At 41.9% G+C, this 19,699-nt stretch overlaps 1 protein-coding gene across 2 annotated transcripts in view; it reads left to right on the top strand.

The window, feature by feature from the left end:
- Positions 1–6,759: 6,759 nt before the first annotated feature.
- Positions 6,760–19,699, top strand: part of LOC112228468 (zinc finger and BTB domain-containing protein 16-A) — a 169,196-nt gene continuing 156,256 nt past the window's right edge. Inside the window, exons 1-2 of one of the 2 annotated variants that reach the window (XM_024393818.2) lie at positions 6,760–6,903; positions 14,530–15,878. In XM_024393818.2, coding sequence (XP_024249586.1) covers positions 14,629–15,878 — 1,250 coding nt within the window. In that variant the 5' untranslated portion in view covers positions 6,760–6,903; positions 14,530–14,628. The remainder of the gene's footprint in view (positions 6,904–14,529; positions 15,879–19,699) is intronic. The other variant, XM_024393817.2, reaches the window with a different exon arrangement.

Raw genomic sequence — 19,699 nt, 5'->3', positions numbered from 1 at the left:
TGCACACAATGTATATAAACTCCCCTTTTTTTCTACTGTGTTATTGACTTGTTAATTGTTTACTCCATGTGTAACTCTGTGTTGTCTGTTCACACTGCTATGCTTTATCTTGGCCAGGTCGCAGTTGCAAATGAGAACTTGTTCTCAACTAGCCTACCTGGTTAAATAAAGGTGAAATAAAAAAAATAAAAAAAGTTAAAAAAATAAAAAAAGGGGAACACCTGGCCGTGCTGCTGCTCCAGTTTCAACTGTTCTGCCTTATTATTATTCGACCATGCTGGTCATTTATGAACATTTGAACATCTTGGCCGTGTTCTGTTATAATCTCCACCCGGCACAGCCAGAAGAGGACTGGCCACCCCACATATGCTCTCTCTAATTCTCTCTTTCTCTCTCTCGGAGGACCTGAGCCCTAGGACCATGCCCCAGGACTACCTGACATGATGACTCCTTGCTGTCCCCAGTCCACCTGATCGTGCTGCTGCTCCAGTTTCAACTGTTCTGCCTTATTATTATACGACCATGCTGGTCATTTATGAACATTTGAACATCTTGGCCATGTTCTGTTATAATCTCCACCCGGCACAGCCAGAAGAGGACTGGCCACCCCACATAGGCTGGTTCCTCTCTAGGTTTCTTCCTAGGTATTGGCCTTTCTAGGGAGTTTTTCCTTGCCACCGTGCTTCTACACCTGCATTGCTTGCTGTTTGGGGTTTTAGGCTGGGTTTCTGTACAGCACTTTGAGATATCAGCTGATGTATGAAGGGCTATATAAATACATTTGATTTGATTTGATTTGAACACTAAAATAACACATCCTAGATCTGAATGAATGAAATATTCTTATTAAATACTTTTTTCTTTACATAGTTGAATGTGCTGACAACAAAATCACACAAAAATTGTCAATGGAAATCAAATTTATCAACCCATGGAGGTCTGGATTTGGAGTCACACTCAAAATTAAAGTGGAAAACCACACTACAGGCTGATCCAACTTTGATGTAATGTCCTTAAAACAAGTCAAAATGAGGCTCAGTAGTGTGTGTGGCCTCCACGTGCCTGTATAACCTCCCTACAACGCCTGGGCATGCTCCTGATGAGGTGGCGGATGGTCTCCTGAGGGATCTCCTCCCAGACCTGGACTAAAGCATCTGCCAACTCCTGGACAGTCTGTGGTGCAACGTGGCATTGGTGGATGGAGCGAGACATGATGTCCCAGATGTGCTCAATTGGATTTAGGTCTGGGGAACAGGGGGTCCATAGCATCAATGCCTTCCTCTTGCAGGAACCGCTGACACACTCCAGCCACATGAGGTCTAGCATTGTCTTGCATTAGAAGGAACCCAGGGCCAACCGCACCAGCATATGGTCTCACAAGGGGTCTGAGGATCTCATCTCGGTACCTAAGGGCAGTCAGGCTACCTCTGGCGAGCACATGGAGGGCTGTGCGGCCCTCCAAAGAAATGCCACCCCACACCATGACTGACCCACCGCCAAACTGGTCATGCTGGAGGATGTTGCAGACAGCAGAACATTCTCCACGGCGTCTCCAGACTCTGTCACGTCTGTCACATATGCTCAGTGTGAACTTGCTTTCATCTGTGAAGAGCACAGGGCGCCAGTGGCGAATTTGCCAATCTTGGTGTTCTCTGGCAAATGCCAAACGTCCTGCATGTTGGGCTGTAAGCACAACCCCCACCTGTGGACGTCGGGCCTTCATACCACCCTCATGGAGTCTGTTTCTGACCATTTGAGCAGACACATGCACATTTGTGGCCTGCTGGAGGTCATTTTGCAGGGCTCTGTCAGTGCTCCTCCTGCTCCTCCTTGCACAAAGGCGGAGGTAGCGGTCCTGCTGCTGGGTTGTTGCCCTCCTACGGCCTCCTCCACGTCTCCTGATGTACTGGCCTGTCTCCTGGTAGCGCCTCCATGCTCTGGACACTACGCTGACAGACACAGCAAACCTTCTTGCCACAGCTCGCAATGATGTTCCATCCTGGATGAGCTGCACTACCTGAGCCACTTGTGTGGGTTGTAGACTCCGTCTCATGCTACCAGAGTGAAAGCACCGCCAGCATTCAAAAGTGACCAAAACGTCAGCCAGGAAGCATAGGAACTGAGAAGTGGTCTGTGGTCACCACCTGCACAACCACTCCTTTATTGGGGGTGTCTTGCCAATTGCCTATAATTTCCACCTGTTTTCTATTCCATTTGCACAACAGCATGTGAAATTTATTGTCAATCAGTGTTGCTTCCTAAGTGGACAGTTTGATTTCACAGAAGTGTGATTGACTTGTTCCCTTTATTTTTTTGAGAATTGTATGTTTCAAATGTAACCATTGGTCAGTATGAAATTACAGACTTGTTGCTTATGAATTTTGTGTGAAGGGGATTCAACATGCCAGCTAGATGTTAAATGGGGAAACTATACTGAACAAAAATATAAATGCAACATGAAATAAGTAGGTTTTGTCGTGCCCTCTTCACGACTGTCTTGGTGTGCTTGGACCATGTTAGTTTGTTGGTGATGTGGACAATAAGGAACTTGAAGCTCTCAACCTGCTCCCCTGCAGCCCCGTCAATGAGAATATGGGGGTGTCCTTGAACCTCTTTTTTCTGTAGTCCACAATCTCCTTTGTCTTGATCACGTTGAGGGGAGGTTGTTGTCCTGGCACCACACGGCCAGGTCTCTGACCTCCGCCCTATAGACTGTCTCATCGTTGTTGGTGATCAGGCCTACCACTGTTGTGTTATCGGCAAACGTAATGATGGTGTTGGAGTCGTGCCTGGCCGTGCAGTCTTGAGTGAACATGGAGTACAGGAGGGGACTGAGCATGCACCCCTGAGGGGCCACTCTGGAGGATCAGCGTAGCGGATGTGTTGTTACCTACCCTCACCACCTGGGGCGGCCCATCAGGAAGTCCAGGATCCAGTTGCAGAGGGAGGTGTTTAGTCCCAGGGTCCTTAGCTTAGTGATGAGCTTTGAGGGCACTGTGATGTTGAACGCTGAGCTGTAGTCAATGAATAGCATTCTCACATAGGTGTTCCTTTTCTCCAGGTCATCATCTGCATCATCTGTGGATCTGTTGGGGTGGTATGCAAATTGGAGTGGGTGTTGATGTGAGCTATGACCAACCTTTCAAAGCACATCATGGTTCCAGACGTGAGTGCTACGGGTCGGTAGTAATTTAGGCAGGTTACCTTAGTGTTCTTGGGCACAGGCACTATAGTGGTCTGCTTGAAACATATTGGTATTACAGACTCGGACAGGGAGAGGTTGAAAATGTCAGTGAAGACACTTGCCAGTTGGTCAGCGCATGCTCGCAGTAAACGTCCTGGTAATCCGTCTAGCCCTGCAGCCTTGTGAATGTTGACCTGTTTAAAGCCTGTCTCAGAGCCGGTGTATTACGATTCGATCTTCGTCCTGTATTGACACTTTGCCTGTTTGATGGTTTGTCAGAGGGCATAGCGGGATTTCTTGTAAGCTTCCGGGTTAGAGACCCGCACCTTGAAAGTGGCAGCTCTAGCATTTACTCAGTGCGAATGTTGCCTGTAATCCATGGCTTCTGGTTGGGGTATGTGGTTGGGGATAACATGCAACAATTTCAAAGATTTTACTGAGTTACAGTTCAAAAGGAAATCAGTCAATCGAAATAAATCCATTAGGCCCTAATCAATGGATTTCACATGACTGGGACTACAGATATGCATCTGTTGGATACCTTAAAAAAAGATAGGGGTGTGGATTATAAAACCAGTCAGTAGCTGGTGTGACCACCATTTGCCTCATGCAGTGCGACACATCTCCTTTGCATAGAGTTGATCAAGCTGTTGATTGCGGCCTGTGGAATGTTTTCCCACTCCTCTTTAATGGCTGTGTGAAGTTGATGTACATTGACGGGAACTGGAACACACCATTGTACACATCAGTAGAGGCTGCTGATGGGAGGACGGCTCATAATAATGGCTGTAATGGCGCAAACGGAATGGCATCAAACCATGTGTTTAATGTATTTGATACTATTCCACCAATTCCGCTCCAGCCATTACCACGAGTCCGTCCTCCACAATTTAGTTGCCACCAACCTCCTGGAACACGTCGATCCAGAGCTCAATGGGTCGCTGTGAAAATAATTCTGAAACATTAGGTGATCGCGCCGGATGAATGGCACGACAATGGTCCTCAGGATCTCGTGACAGTGAAAACAATTGTGTTCGTTGTCCATAGCTTATGCCTGCCCATACCATAACCCCACCACCACCATGGGGCACTCTGTTCACAATGTTGACATTAGCAAACCGCTTGCCCACACGACACCATTCACGTGGCCTGCATTTGGGAGGCCAGGTTGGACATACTGCCAAATTATCTAAAATGATGTTGGAGGCGGCTTATGGTAGAGAAATTAACATTCAATTCTCCGGCAATAGCTCTGGTGGGCATTCCTACAGTCAGTATGCCAATTGCATGCTCCCTCAAAACGTCAGACATCTGTGATGTTGTGTGACAAAACTGCACATTTTAAAGTGGCCTTTAATTCTCCCCGGCACAAGGTGCACCTGTGTAATGCTTGTGCTGTTTAAATTAGGTTCTTGATATGCCACACCTGTCAGGTGTTTGGAACAATATACTCTACAAGTACATCAAATTTCCGGTGGGTTCTGCTAATTCTGAACTCCTTCTGCTGCTGACTATCTGAATGTGCAATCCTAAAGGAGGACTGTGATTGGTTAATTACCTATAATGTCCATCTCTATGTATAAAATGGGTCATAATTAAAAGTGCCATAGAGCCCACTCTGGAAATGTGACCTGTTTAAAGAGTATATTGTTATAAACAATATGTCTAAAAGTAAGCTACATTTAAAAAGGGTAGTTTTGAGATATTGTAATGTTGAATAAATGAATGTGAAAATGTGTATTTCAGAATATAAACATACCCCATATTTGAGAGAACACTATAAGGAGTATAATGACACCAAGATGTCTGTATCGTGTACAGTTCACAGATCATATGGTCTAAAAAATAACCTAAAATTGTCAATTTCATCATGATTTTAAGGAAATTGGTTGTGATACAAATGTAAAAAGCATGTTAAAAATCCTTCTTCCCAATTAAATTCATATGTGAGAATTGCTAGAAAAATCTGCAATACTAAAAATATTTTTCTGCTCCCGCTGGCATGGAATTATAGCCTAGGGGCTAATATAAAACAAGTTTTTAAACACAACTAGCCGGTTATCATTATTGTACTGATACAGTAACTGTGAGTGTGGCTTAGGAAATACAGTATCCCAGTGGTAGGAAACCCTGTTCCTGGAACAAATAGGCACCACACCTGTCCAACTGAGCTAAATGATCAGTTCAGTGATTGCCTAAATTCAACATACCTGGTCTTCCAGGTTGGTTAAATGTAAAAACATGAAGTGCCTGCGGCACTCCAGGACCAGGGTTGCCTACCCTTGTAGTAACATATACCTCCTACCTCCCAATAGGTCTACTGTACACAGCTCAATGCCTGTTGGCTACAAGCAAACAAGTTGTAAAAAAACAACATGAAGCCAAGTGACACTGGTGAGGCAAAATAAAAGCCCTATAAATGTTAGGCTATATTTTGATAAGTGATAGAGTAGGCCTAAATATGGGGATTTGTTTAATTATCTATTTTTAAAGTAGCATATTAATCTGTTATCTTTTTTTGTGTGTTATTCAAAAACTTTCTTGGACAATTATCTTCAATATTAAGCATCTTTCTGGTTAGTTTTTCTTACTATGTAGGATAAGAAAAAAACTACAAGAAGAAAGTATTTTTAAAACCTCCCACTTTTGGCTGGAGTGTCAATGTGTAGTTCGTACATGTAGAATTGTTTTCTTGAAGCTGTACCACGCCATTTTTCCTACATTTCCCCCCACATGGACCAACTCCTTAGCGATTTGAGTTTGAGCCAATGAGCTTCAGCCCCTGGTATTTGAGTGACAGCCAGCAAAAGGACTGCCCAGCATTAACCAATGAGGTTGCAGGGCAGGCCCAATGGCTCAGTGGACACAGCAAAGAGAGCTTGTCTTTGTATCCCAAACCACACCCTCTCCAACACCAACCTCGCTTGGAGGGCCCTCGGTTGTCACATGTTGCTGATGAAACTCTGGGTGACTTCCAGAGAGTGGCAATGGGATCAATAAACCCGCCAACTGCATGACACACTCCTGTCTTGAATTATGCAATTCATGTTCCACTTTTAAATAATAAAACAAACATGATATTCTAATTAGCAAATCCCCCTGTAGTTTTACAATATATAAACCTCAGTAACAGTTAAACATTTAATTTGGGAGATATTTCATCTGTTATATGTGTCAAGTCTCGAAATCATGTGTAAAAAAAGCAGATGGTATATAATTAGGCACACCGATCCATTGTTTGTATTAAATTGTGCGACCTCCAAACATATTGCAGTGTGTGTCTGGATGTTCTGAAGCCTGCAGCCTTGCTGGCTAGGTAGAAGTGGCTATCTGATGGTCTAATTAGCCCCTTCACCCATAATAATTTTCCCTCCCTCAGCTTTGGGACACCTGTGCAAATGGCAGAGGTGCACGTGCACATGAACATGCAATTTTCGGGGACCACTTTTGGATTGTGAGTTTTACTTTCAGAACTTCTGGCTAAAAAGTATCAGATCATCTCTTTAAACATTCGGCAGCCCCCTAGGTGTCTCACTTTCGCAGTGTTTGCATGGATTCAAGGGAAAGAAGAGTGACTCGGTGCGTTGACGTCACCGTTGTGTTGATTTGCTAACACGAAAGAAGAGAGGAGTTAGTGCGTGTGAGAGCGGGTACTGTGAACTGCATTGCTATGCTGTAGCCCAATAACCACACATTCGGAATCAAAACTTGCAACTTAGGTGAGTACTGATATGGGTGCGCAGCTTTCGTGTTACAGTGACAGACCCGCTTTTCTGCATGCTTACAGTTGTTTTTTGCCTGTGTACTCTCGCACTATGAATGATTTAATAGTATGTTTGTTATCATCATTTTAAACCCACAAATTAAGTTACAGTAGCCCATAGGGAGTTGCGGCGCAACAGTGTGGCAAGCAAAGTTCAAATATCAATTTCTGTGTGCGCTGAAGTGTTTTAAATTGAAAGTGTTTGGGTGTCAGATGAAGCCACAAGTCTGAGGGCATGAAAGGTGATGAAGTTAACATAAACACAACATTGGGCATGTAAAGATGTTAGGTTGACGTAACCGTCTGTCAACGTATTCGTGAGATCGCAGCACGAGAACGTGAGGTCTGGGTTTAGGCTACATTGCAAATCAGACAGTGTGACGTTCTTCAATGTGGTTTATTCTGAGAATTGTGTTTTCCTGTTGAAATGAGAATACAGTATACGCTGATACCTCACGCCGCTGTTATTTTCCTGGAAGTTTAAAAAACGAATAATGACGCACTTGAGGTGCTCGTGCAGGAGTGATCACAAATCATCACGAACACAGGGGCAATAGTCTGAACTGTGTCCATCTATTTTAGCTGATGTAGGCTACATTGTACAGTAGGGACCCACATAGTAAATTGATAGACTGCTGCTAATTCCTGGATTCGCAATCACGTTGCCTCCGCTTGATGCAAATAATTTAGTATAATTGTTTTTATAGATGGAATGGCGAGTTGAATTGCTATCGATATGGGTTATATCGCTCTTCCAAGCTCGATCATGACATGTCCAATTAAAATGCTATCAACTGCAACGATAGCACTTCAATGATACCACTTCAGACGATTCCACCTGTGTGTTAATCAGAATAGCAAGCTAGTGAATTTAATCATTGTTGCAACCAGTCCCCGCTGAGATCATGTATTTGTGTCTCATTCGCCCGTATGTAACGTTACTTTAGTAGACTCTGCTGAGATAAGTGTGAGTACTGTTTGTTATTGAGCAAAATGTGTCTGGACACAATTTCCACGAGCATAGGTTTTTATCGTTTCTGCTTTAAACATCAGGAATCTTTTGATTATAGACTGCATTAAAGAGATGCGCGCCTTGGACAGACAGCTGACTGGCTACAGTTGGTCTTTAGAGGATTCTCGATCTGATTGCATTATGTTGGCGTTGATATGCGCTCAATACAGCATTTTGACTGAAACTAATAATTAATCCTTCGAATGGTGTCTTCTGCACGTATCACACGATTGCGTTAAATTATTTGGTGACATTAACGCACTGTCTCAAACCTGGGGTGTAATCATTAGTCCAAACAGTTGCAAAACGGAACGATTTACAACTAAAACGAGTTGGACAAATTCAGGTAGGCCCCTCTCGGTTTTGTTCTGTTTGCTTCCGTTTAAGAAACGTTTTGCAACAGAGTCGGTTTAATGAATACGTTTTCTGGGCTTTACATTACTGATCCTCATTAGACAACTTTCGATTGTTTCATATGGTAAACCTGGGACACTTAGGCTGCGTTTACACAGGCAGCGCAATTCTGATCTTTTTCCACTAATTGGTCTTTTGACCAATCACATCAGGGGTATATTCATTACGTCCTGCAAGGGAAACCGTTTTACCGTTTAAGAAGCAAACAGAACAAAGGGAACGAAACAGGTAAGGACCTACCTGAATTTGTCCAAAAAAACATTGTTTTCGTTACAAAACGTTTTATTTTTGGCATATAAAAGTTTTGCAACATAATTGAGGTAATGAATACACCCCAGACCTTTTCACATCAGATCTTTTTCAGAGCGACTCTGACTGGTCAAAAGACCAATTAGTGAAAAAAATATCAGAATTGGGCTGCCTGTCTAAATGTAGCCTAACCTTATTATGCAACACTACAGACATTGACCTATTTACTAGGTCATAAATTAGAGCTAAATTGGCATTTGTGTCTTAAAGAAAAACATTTTTTTACGCCCCCACATTTGTTGGACAGCCACTACTAATATACAGTCTCATCAATACCAGATTTATACAGCCTTGATTAACTGCTCAACAATATATCTGATGACTGCAAACTGTTGATTTTTTTTGAGAGCCACTCTGATGAGCCTAGGTATTGCTAATCTAGTATAACTGTTTAGGAAATGTGGATGCAAAATTAAGGCATGAATTAATAATTATCTGCTCTTTATCAATCTCATTTCAGGAAACATTTAAATATATGTAGCCTACATTTTTATGTTTACTGATTTATAATGGAATATATTTCTAATTTGTTCAATTATAAAAGGATTTGCCTAAAATAATGATACATTATCATATTAATTATTAAAGGTTACTAAAATAACATTTACATCAATAATGATAATAGCAATATCAACAGTCAGGAATATATTATGATCATTTAGTATTATTAACTTAAAGGTTATTATTCTTGAGGTGTTGCCTTAAGTGAGTGGGCAATGATACATACAGTGCCTTTTCCACGTTTTGTTTCTGGTACAGCCTGACTTTAAAATAGATTAAATTGGCCAACACACATCATGTCAAAGTGAAAGTATGTTTTTCAAATTATTACAAATGAATAAAAAATGAGAAGCTGAAATGTCTTGAGTCCATAAGTATTCAACCCTTTTGTTATGGCCTAAGTAAGTTCAGTAGTAAAAATGTGCTTAACAAGTCACATAATAAGTTGCAATAATAGTGTTTAGCATGATTTTTGAATGACAACCTCATCTCTGTAGCCCAGGCATACAATTATCTGTAAGGACCCACAGCTGCGCAGCGAATTTCAAACACAGATTCAACCACAGAGACCAGGGAGGATTTCCAATGCCTCACAAAGGCACCTATTGGTAGATGGGTAAAAAAAACAGACATTGAATATCCCTTTGAGCATGGTGGAGTTATTAATTACACTTTGGATGGTGTATCAATACACGCAGTTACTACAAAGATACAGGCGTCCTTCCTAACTCAGTTGCCGGAGAGAAAGGAAACCGCTCATGGATTTCACCATGAAGCCAATGGTGACTTTAAAACAGTTTCATAGTTCAATGGCTATGATAGGAGAGCACTAAGGATGGATCAACACAATACTAACCTAATTGACAGTGAAAAGAAGGAAGCCTGAACAGAATACAACAATTCCAAAACATGCATCCTGTTTGCAACAAGGCACTAATTTAAAACATCTGGGAAACATTCAGGACACTTTTTTTTGTCCTGAATACAAAATGTTATGTTTTGGGAAAATACAACACATTACTGAGTACTACTCTCCATATGTTCAAGCATTGTGATGGCTGCATAAATCAAATGTATTTATAAAGCCCTTTTTACGTCAGCCAATGTCACAAAGTGCTACCCATCATGTTATGGGTATGCTTGTAATCATTAAGGACTGCAGAGTTTTTCAGGATAAAAAAAGAAACAGACTGGAGCTAAGCACTTCCCAGAAGAAAATCTGGTTGTCTTCTTTCCACCAGACACAGGGAAATCAATTAATCTTTCAGCAGGACGATAATCTAAAACACAAGGCCAAATCTACATGAGTGGATTACCAAGAAGACCAAGGTTTCCATTAACCCAGTAGGCAGGATTCTGTTTATTTGACAAAGCAATGTTGCAACAACAACAAAAGTGACATATGTCATGGAAACAGCAGATATAGGAGACATAAAGAACATTTTTCTAAAGATCAACAAAATGTTTATCCATTCGACGGGTGGATTTTCCTTCTGTCAAACTTAATTTATTGCAATGAATTAGGGAACTGTGTTTTTATAAAAAATTATGATTGCGTAATCATTTTGAAGGTATCTAGGGCACGTGATTTCACTGCGTAACTATAAAGCTCCATTCCACATTTCATTCTAAATGCGTACGTCTTGAAAAATTATATATGTTTTTTAACTATAAAGTATTTTCTTTGCCAAACAAAGATTGTCCTGACTTTCAAAAATTCCTGAATTGCTTCGCCCTGCTTTCTGGTTGGCTGGCAAGTTTCCCCATCCAATTATTTCAGATCAACATGAGTACAAGTTTCACCATGGCACGGTCCGTAACGATACGTTGGCACATGACAATTATTAGGACATGGCAAATAATAGTAAATTATTGCATTCTATCTATGCTGGCTTTAGCGGGCTGAACCCGATGAAACCCGATAGGTGTGAGGGAATACAGGCCAATTTATTAATGTGCAATTTGCCTAAATGGGTCATGGAAACACTTCAACCATTTTGATTTAACACACTATATTGTATTCAAAAAACATTTTTTTTAGGTTAGTGACATCATTACGTCCAGCTGTTTTCATCAACATGATATTTTAAATGGAAATGCACCTCTGCAGGCAATTTGTTTTAATCAAACTTTGTAAATGTCGACAAACAAACAATCACTGGACGAGTTAATGGAAACATAGCTAGTGAATGATCCTGAGTGGCCAAGTTAGATTTTCAGCAGATTTAAGTCAGAACTAAGGCAAGACCATAAAAGGGTTGTCTAGCAATGATCATCAACCAATTCGACAGAGCTTGAAGAATTAAAAAAATAATAATAGGCAAATCTTGCACAATACAGGTGTGCAAAGCTCGTACTCTTATCCAGAAATACTCACAGCTGTAATCACTGCCAAAGATGATTCTAACACTTATTGTTCTCAGGGTTGAATACTTATCTAATCAACATATGTTTGTTTTATTTTCCATACTTTTTATTTTTTTGTCTTCTACTTTGACATGAGAGTATTTTGTGTAGATTGTTGACAATAAAAGGCAAATACATTTTAATCCCACTTTGTAACAGTCAAGGGATGTGAATAATTTCTGAAGGCACTGTACAGAGCCAACGTGTGTTCAAGTCATTGATTTCACAGCCTAGCCTACTTCCCGCCTGTAGTATGCATCTGATGTCACTCTTCCGAACCAAGTAAATGCAGTATATGGAAACTATTCTGTCCATGTATAAACCTGCACTTTTGGCATATGGACATGTAATGCATACAATACAAGCATTTCGCCACACTTGCATTACCATCTGCTAACCATGTGTATGTGACCAATAACATTTGATTTGATATCATCTTGTTGGTGCTGCATGGTGTTTGTGCTTTTGCGACATCCTCTGTTCCAACTATTCCTGGCAGCCGCTCGCTGCTCGCTCCCTCCTCGGCTCACTGCTCCTCTCTGTGATGAGAATACTGAATAAGATGCCATTTAATTTCAGAATGGGTGTTGATGGTCTTTGTGAACCAAGCACCAATGCGTTCTAACAAAGACTAGGGTGTTGCAAGGTTCTCATGGGTCCTTATTTTTCGCTGTTCATGTGCTTCCGTCAGATAACTATAAATTGAGGGGCAAAATATATGATTAAAAATATATATATCTGTGGGTTATTAGGTCTGCTTGGCTTTTGACTTCTGTTATTTATCAATTGATAATTTGCTCTATGTTCACCCATTTCAAGTATGATGTTTTTGCATGACATTTTTACAATCCTAGCAGGGTTGTGTCCATAGTTGTATTTCTTATGAAAAGAACAGCTCAATGTCATGTTCATATCATCCCCCCCCCCCTTTTTTATGAAGTGTCCCATGTTATTGTATAGCCTATTTGAATGAGAACAATTGAATTTACAATGCCCAGAAAATAAGAATACATTACTGGTCTTTATCAAATTGAAATACAAGCCAAGTACAGTTGAAGTCGGAAGTTTGCATACACTTAAGTTGGAGTCATTAACTCGTTTTTCGACCACTCCACAAATTTCTTGTTAACAAACTATAATTTTGGCCAGTTGGTTAGGATATCTACTTTGTGCATGACAAAATACATTTTTCCAGCAATTGTTTACAGACCGATTATTTCACTGTATCACAATTCCAGTAGGTCAGACGTTTAAATACACTAAGTTGACTGTGCCTTTAAACAGCTTAGAAAATTCCAGAAAATGATGTCATGGTTTTAGAAGCTTCTGATAGGCTAATTGACCTCAGTTGAGTCAATTGGAGGTGTACCTGTGGATGTATTTCAAGGTCTACCTTCAAACGCAGTGCCTCTTTGCTTGACATGGGAAAATCAAAAGAAATCAGCCAAGACCTCAGAAAAAAAGATTGTAGACCTCCGCCAGTCTGATTCATCCTTGGGAGAAATTTCCAAATGCCTGAAGGTACCACGTTCATCTGTACAAACAAAACAGTATGCAAGTATAAACACCATGGGACCACGCAGCCGTCATACCGCTCAGGAAGGAGACGTGTTCCGTCTCCTAGAGATGAACGTACTTTGGTGCGAAAAGTGCAAATCAATCCCAGAACAACAGCAAAGGACGTTGTGAAGATGCTGGAGGAAACACGGTCAAAAATATCTATTCCACAGTAAAACGAGTCCTATATCGACATAACCTGAAAGGCCGCTCAGTAAGGAAGAAACCACTGCTCCAAAACTGCCATTAAAAAAAGCAAGACTACGGTTTGCAACTGCACATGGGGACAAAGATTGTTCATTTTGGAGAAATGTCCCCTGCTCTGATGAAACAAAAATAGAACTGTTTGGCCATAATGACCATCATTATGTTTGGAGGAAAAAGGGGGAGGCTTGCAAGCCGAAGAACACCATCCCAACCGTGAAGCACGGGGGTGGCAGCATCATGTTGTGGGGGTGCTTTGCTGCAGGAGGGACTGATGCACTTCACAAAATAGATGACATCATGAGGTAGGAAAATGATGTGGAATATATTGAAGCAACATCTCAAGACATCAGTCAGGAAGTTAAAGCTTGGTTGCAAATGGGTCTTCCAAATGGACAATGACCCCAAGCATACTTCCAACGTTGTGTCAAAATGGCTCAAGGACAACAGTCCAGGTATTGGAGTAGCCATCATAAAGCCCTGACCTCAATCCTATAGAACATGTGTGGGCAGAACTGAAAAAGCGTGTGCGAGCAAGGAGGCCTACAAACCTGACTCAGTTACATCAGCTCTGTCAGGAGGAATGGGCCAAAATTCACCCAACTTATTGTGGGAAGCTTGTCGAAGGGTATCAGAAACGTTTGACACACATTAAACAATTTAAAGGCAATACACTCAATTAGTATTTGGTAGCATGTAAACTTCTGACACACTGGGAATGTGATGAAATAAATAAAAGCTGAAATAAATCATTCTCTACTATTATTCTGACATTTCACATTCTTAAAATAAAATGATGATCCTAACTGACCTAAAACAGGGAATTTTTGCTCGGATTAAATGTCAGGAATTGTGAGAAACTGAGTTTAAATGTATTTGGCTAAGATTTATGTAAACTTCTGATTTCAACTGTAACAATTACAGTTTGAAATTGCTTTTATAATAAACTGCATTAATTAACACAACAGCAATTTTATTTTAACTAAACACTGCAGAACTATGTTTGGATTTTTTTAAATCTGAAGTGTAGGTTTATTTTGGTCTGTTCTTATTCAACAGTTATTAGAAGTTTATTGGTATCTAGTTAAGAAGTCAACAATTATTTAGATATATTTTTAAACTGCTGTATTTTCCTAAAATATTCAGTGCTTTTTCTTTTTCTCTATCCATTCTCTCCAGATTGGCCTTATCTTGTTTACAAAGATACCGGTAAGTGAACAAACTGCTGAGGAGTGAAAGCAAGCCTCATGAGTTGGCCTGGCGGATCTCAGCGACGTTATGGATTTGACTAAAATGGGTATGATCCAGCTCCAGAACCCTAACCACCCCACGGCCCTGCTGAAGAAGGCTAACCAGATGCGTCTGGCAGGAACCCTCTGCGATGTGGTCATCATGGTGGACAGCCAGGAGTTCCATGCTCATCGGACCGTGCTGGCCTGCACCAGCAAGATGTTTGAGATCCTGTTTCACCGCAACAGCCAGCATTACACCCTGGACTTTCTTTCACCAAAGACCTTCCAGCAGATACTGGAGTATGCCTACACTGCCACACTCCAGGCCAAAGTGGAAGACCTGGATGACCTACTGTACGCAGCAGAGATCCTAGAAATTGAGTACCTGGAGGAGCAATGCCTCAAGATCCTGGAGACAATCCAGTCCTCAGACGACAACGACACGGAGGTCAACATGAACGAGGAAGGCACAGAGGAAGACGATGAGCGCAATTGCAGGCAAGGAGGGAAGAACGCCAAGAAGCATTCCATGGAGGGGAGCTACCATTCAGCCGTCCAGCAAGCCTCGGCCCTGGCCAGTATGGTGGACCAGAGCCCCTCTGTCTCCACATCCTTCGGGCTTTCCACCATGAGCCCAACCAAAGCTGCCGTGGACAGCCTGATGAGCATAGGCCAGTCCCTCCTGCAGCAGGGCTTTGGGGGCGAGCACCTGACTCAAGGAAACTCCCACCACCAATTGATGACCGAGATCAAGACTGAGATGATGCAAGTGGATGAAGGCGGAGGCCATGGGAGCCCCAGAACCATGGAGTCCAGCGCCTCCAGCAATGGCAAAAGGAGTGGCGAGTTGGACAAGAACCGCGATGGCCCCGGGACTCCAACCAGGAGCAGTGTGATCACGAGCGCCCGCGAGCTGCACTACGTCCGGGAGGATGGCATGGGCGACTCCCAAGCAGATGGCGGCCAAATGGGTCTGGAAGCCATGGCGGGTATGACCGGCATGACCGAGAAACACCTGGCCTCCTTGTACTCGCTGCCTACCAATCATAAAAATGAGACCATGCTATCCATGCCGGCCTCCATGGCCTCTTCTCTCCATCTGTCCCCTGCCCTGGCCATGTCCATGGACTTCAGTGCCTACGGGGGACTTCTGCCCCAGAGCTTCATCCAGAGGGAGTTCTTCAACAAGTTGGGGGAGCTGGCTGCCGGTATGAAGCCAGACGGTAGGAACCAGCATGAACGCTGCAACGTGTGTGGCGCAGAGCTACCAGACAACGAAGCAGTGGAGCAACATAGGTAAGCTCAACTTTGTTTAACTTCATGTCACTGGGTTGGTTCCATTTAACATGTGTAAACCTATTAATTTTTGCCCAAATCTATCTATCTTTAAATCAACGTTAAAATTCTATTTTAAGTCATCGCTGTACAATAACTTAATTTAAGGGTGCTGATATACAGTGCATTCGGAGGGTATTCAGACCCCTTGACTTTTTCCACATTTTGGTATGTTATAGCCTTATTCTAAAAGTGATTAAATATTATTTTTCTCTCAGCAATCTATACACAATACCGCATAATGACAAAGCAAAAACAGGTTTTAGACATTTTTGCAAATGTATTACAAATAAAAACAAGATACCTTATTTACATAAGTATTCACATCCTTTGCTTTCAGACTCGAAATTGAGTCAATTCAATTGATTGGACGTGATTTGGAATGGCATACACCTGTCTGATATAAGGTTTCACAGTTGACAGTGCATGTCAGAGCAAAAACCAAGCCATGAGGTCGAAGGAATTGTCCGTAGAGCTCCGAGATTGTGTCGAGGCACAGATCTGGCGAAGGGTGCCAAAAAATGTCTGCAGCATTGAAGGTCCCCAAGAACATAGTGGCCTCCATTTCTTAGAGCTGGCCACGTGGCCAAACTGAGCAATTGGGGGAGAAGGGCCTTGGTCAGAGAGGTGACCAAGAACCCAATGGTTACTCTAACAGCGCCCTGGAGTTCCTCTGTGGAGATGGGAGAACCTTCCAGATGGACAAGCATCTCTGCAGCACTCTACCAATCAGTCTTTTTATGGTAGAGTGGCCAAACAGAAGACAAAAGACAAAAGACACCTAAAGGGAAAGATTCTGGTCTGATTAAACCAAGATTGAACTCTTTGGCCTGAATGCCAAGCATCACATCTGGAGGAAACCTGGCACCATCCCTACGGTGAAGCATGGTGGTGGTAGCATCATGCTGTGGGGATGTGTTTCAGCGGCAGAGACTAGGTAGACTAGTAAGGATCAATGCAAATGGAGCAAAGTCAAGAGGTCCTTGATGAAAACTTGTTCCAGAGCACTCAGGACCTTAGACTGAGGGTGAAGATTCACCTTCCAACAGGACAACGACCCTATGCACACAGCCAAGACAAACCAGGAGTGGCTTCGGGACAAGTCTCTGAATGTCCTTGAGTGGCCCAACCAGAGCCAGACTTGGAACTGATCTAACATCTTTGGAGAGACCTGAAAATAGCTTTGCAACAACGCTCCCCATCCAGCCTGGCAGAGCTTGAGAGGATCTGCAAAGAGGAATGGGAGGAACTCTCCAAATACAGGTGTACCAAGCTTGTAGCGTTCTATCCAAGACGAGTTGAGGCTGTAATCGCTGCAAAAAGTGCTTCAAAAAAGTACTGAGTAAAGGGTCTGAATGCTTATGTAAATGTGATATTAATAAAATTAGCAAACATTTCTAAACATCTGTTTTTGCTTTAGGATTTTGGGGTATTGTGTGTAGATTGAGGGGACAATTTAATTAATTTTAGCATAAGGCTGTAACGTAACAGTGGAAAAAGTCAAGGGGTCTGAATACTTTCTGAAGACGCGTACATATAATATAGGCCTACATTTTTCAACCTTAAATAATTCTGGAATCTACCTATCAAAAGTTGTGATTGTCTTTTTTTAAATCTCGAAAATGTTAGTTTTTTTGCTCATATACACTGAACAAAAATATAAACCCATCATGTAAAGTGTTGGTACCATGTTTCATGAGCTGAAAAAAAAATCCCAGAAAATGTCGATATGCACAAAAAGCATAGTGCTCTCAAATTTTGTGCACACATTTCTTTACTTACCTGTTTGTGCATTTCTTCTTTGCCAAGATAATCAATCCACCTGACAGGTGGGGCATATTAAGATGCTGATTAAATAGCATGATCATTACACAGGTGCAACTTGTGCTGGGGAGATTAAAAGGCAACTTTAAAATGTGTGACAAAACTGCACAACACAATGCCACAGAAGTCTCAAGTTTTGAGGGATTGTGCAATTTGCATGCAAGAATGTCCACCCGAGCTGTTGCTAGATAATGTAATGTTAATTTCTCTACCATAAGCCGCCTCCAACGTCATTTTAGAGAATTTTGGCTTTACGTCCAACCAGCCCCACAACCGCAGACCACCTGTTAATCCTCCAGCTTCTTTCTTCTCACTTTGTCATTTAGGTTAGTATTGTGGAGTAACAAAAATGCTTTGATCCACCCTCAGTTTTTTCCTATCACAGCCATTAAACAATAACTGTTTTAAACTCACAATTAGCCTCTTTGAGAAATCCCTGTGGTTTCCTTGCTTTCCGGTGACGGCGTTAGGAACAAAGCTTTATCTTCATAGTGTCTGGGTGTATTTATACAGAATTCAAAGTGTAATTAATAACTTCAGCATGCTGAAAGGGATATTCAATGTCTGCTTTTTTTTACCTGTCTTCCAATAGTTGCCCTTCTTTGTGAGGCATTTGAAGCCCTCCCTGGTCTTCGTGGTTGAATCTGTGTTTGAAATTCACTGCTCGACTGAGGGACCTTGCAATTATCTGTATGTGTGGGGTACAGAGATTATGTAGTCATTCAAAAATCATGTTGCTCACTATTGCACACAGTGAGTCCATGCAACTTATTATGTGACATGTTAAGCACATTTTTAGTCCTGAACTTATTTTGGCTTGCCATATTAAAGGGGTTGAATACTTGTTGACTCAAGCCATTTCAGTTTTCATTTGTAAAAATATCTAAAAACATAATTCCACTTTGACATTAGGGGTATTTTGTTGTGTTACAGGTCTACACACAATGTTGAAAAGTCTCAAGGGTGCGTGAACTTTCTGAAGGCACCGTAGCTAACAAACTACAGTTGAAGTCGGAAGTTTTACATATACTTAGGTTGGAGTCATTAACTTGTTTTTCAACCACTCCACTGTTCTTGTTAGCAAACTATAGTTTTGGCAAGTCGGTTAGGACATCATTGCATGACAGAAGTCATTTTTCCAACAATTGTTTACAGACAGATTATTTCACTTATAATTCACTGTATCACAATTCCAGTGGGTCAGAAGTTTACATACACTAAGTTGACTGTGCCTTTAAACAGCTTGGAAAATTCCAGAAAATGATGTCATGACTTTAGAAGCTTCTGATAAGCTAATTGACCTCAGTTGAGTCAATTGGAGGTGTACCTGTGGATGTATTTCAAGGCCTACCTTCACACTCAGTGCCTCTTTGCTTGACATCATGGGAAAATCAAAAGAAATCAGCCAAGACCTCAGAAATGTTTTTGTAGACCTCCGCCAGTCTGGTTCATCCTTGGGAGAAATTTCCAAATGCCTGAAGGTACCACGTTCATCTGTACAAACAATAGTATGCAAGTATAAACACCATGGAACCACGCAGCCGTCATACTGCTCAGGAAGGAGACGCGTTCGGTCTCCTAGAGATGAACGTACTTTGGTGCGAAAAGTGCAAATCAATCCCAGAACAACAGCAAAGGACCTTGTGAAGATGCTGGAGGAAACGGGTACAGAAGTATCTATATCCACAGTAAAACGAGTCCTTTCTCGACATAACCTGAAAGGCCGCTCAGCAAGGAAGAAACCACTGCTCCAAAACTGGCATTAAAAAAAGCTAGACTATGGTTTGCAACTGTACATGGGGACAAAGATCGTACTTTTTGGAGAAATGTCTTCTGGTCTGATGAAACAAAAATAGAACTGTTTGGCCATAATGACCATTGTTATGTTGGAGGGAAAAGGGGGAAGCTTGCAAGCCAAAGAACACCATCCCAACCGTGAAGCACGGGGGTGGCAGCAT

The sequence above is a fragment of the Oncorhynchus tshawytscha genome, linkage group LG30 (assembly GCF_018296145.1).
Source record: "Oncorhynchus tshawytscha isolate Ot180627B linkage group LG30, Otsh_v2.0, whole genome shotgun sequence".
In the NCBI taxonomy this organism is placed as follows: Eukaryota; Metazoa; Chordata; class Actinopteri; order Salmoniformes; family Salmonidae; genus Oncorhynchus; species Oncorhynchus tshawytscha.
This window is presented reverse-complemented; position numbering and strand designations above follow the sequence as displayed.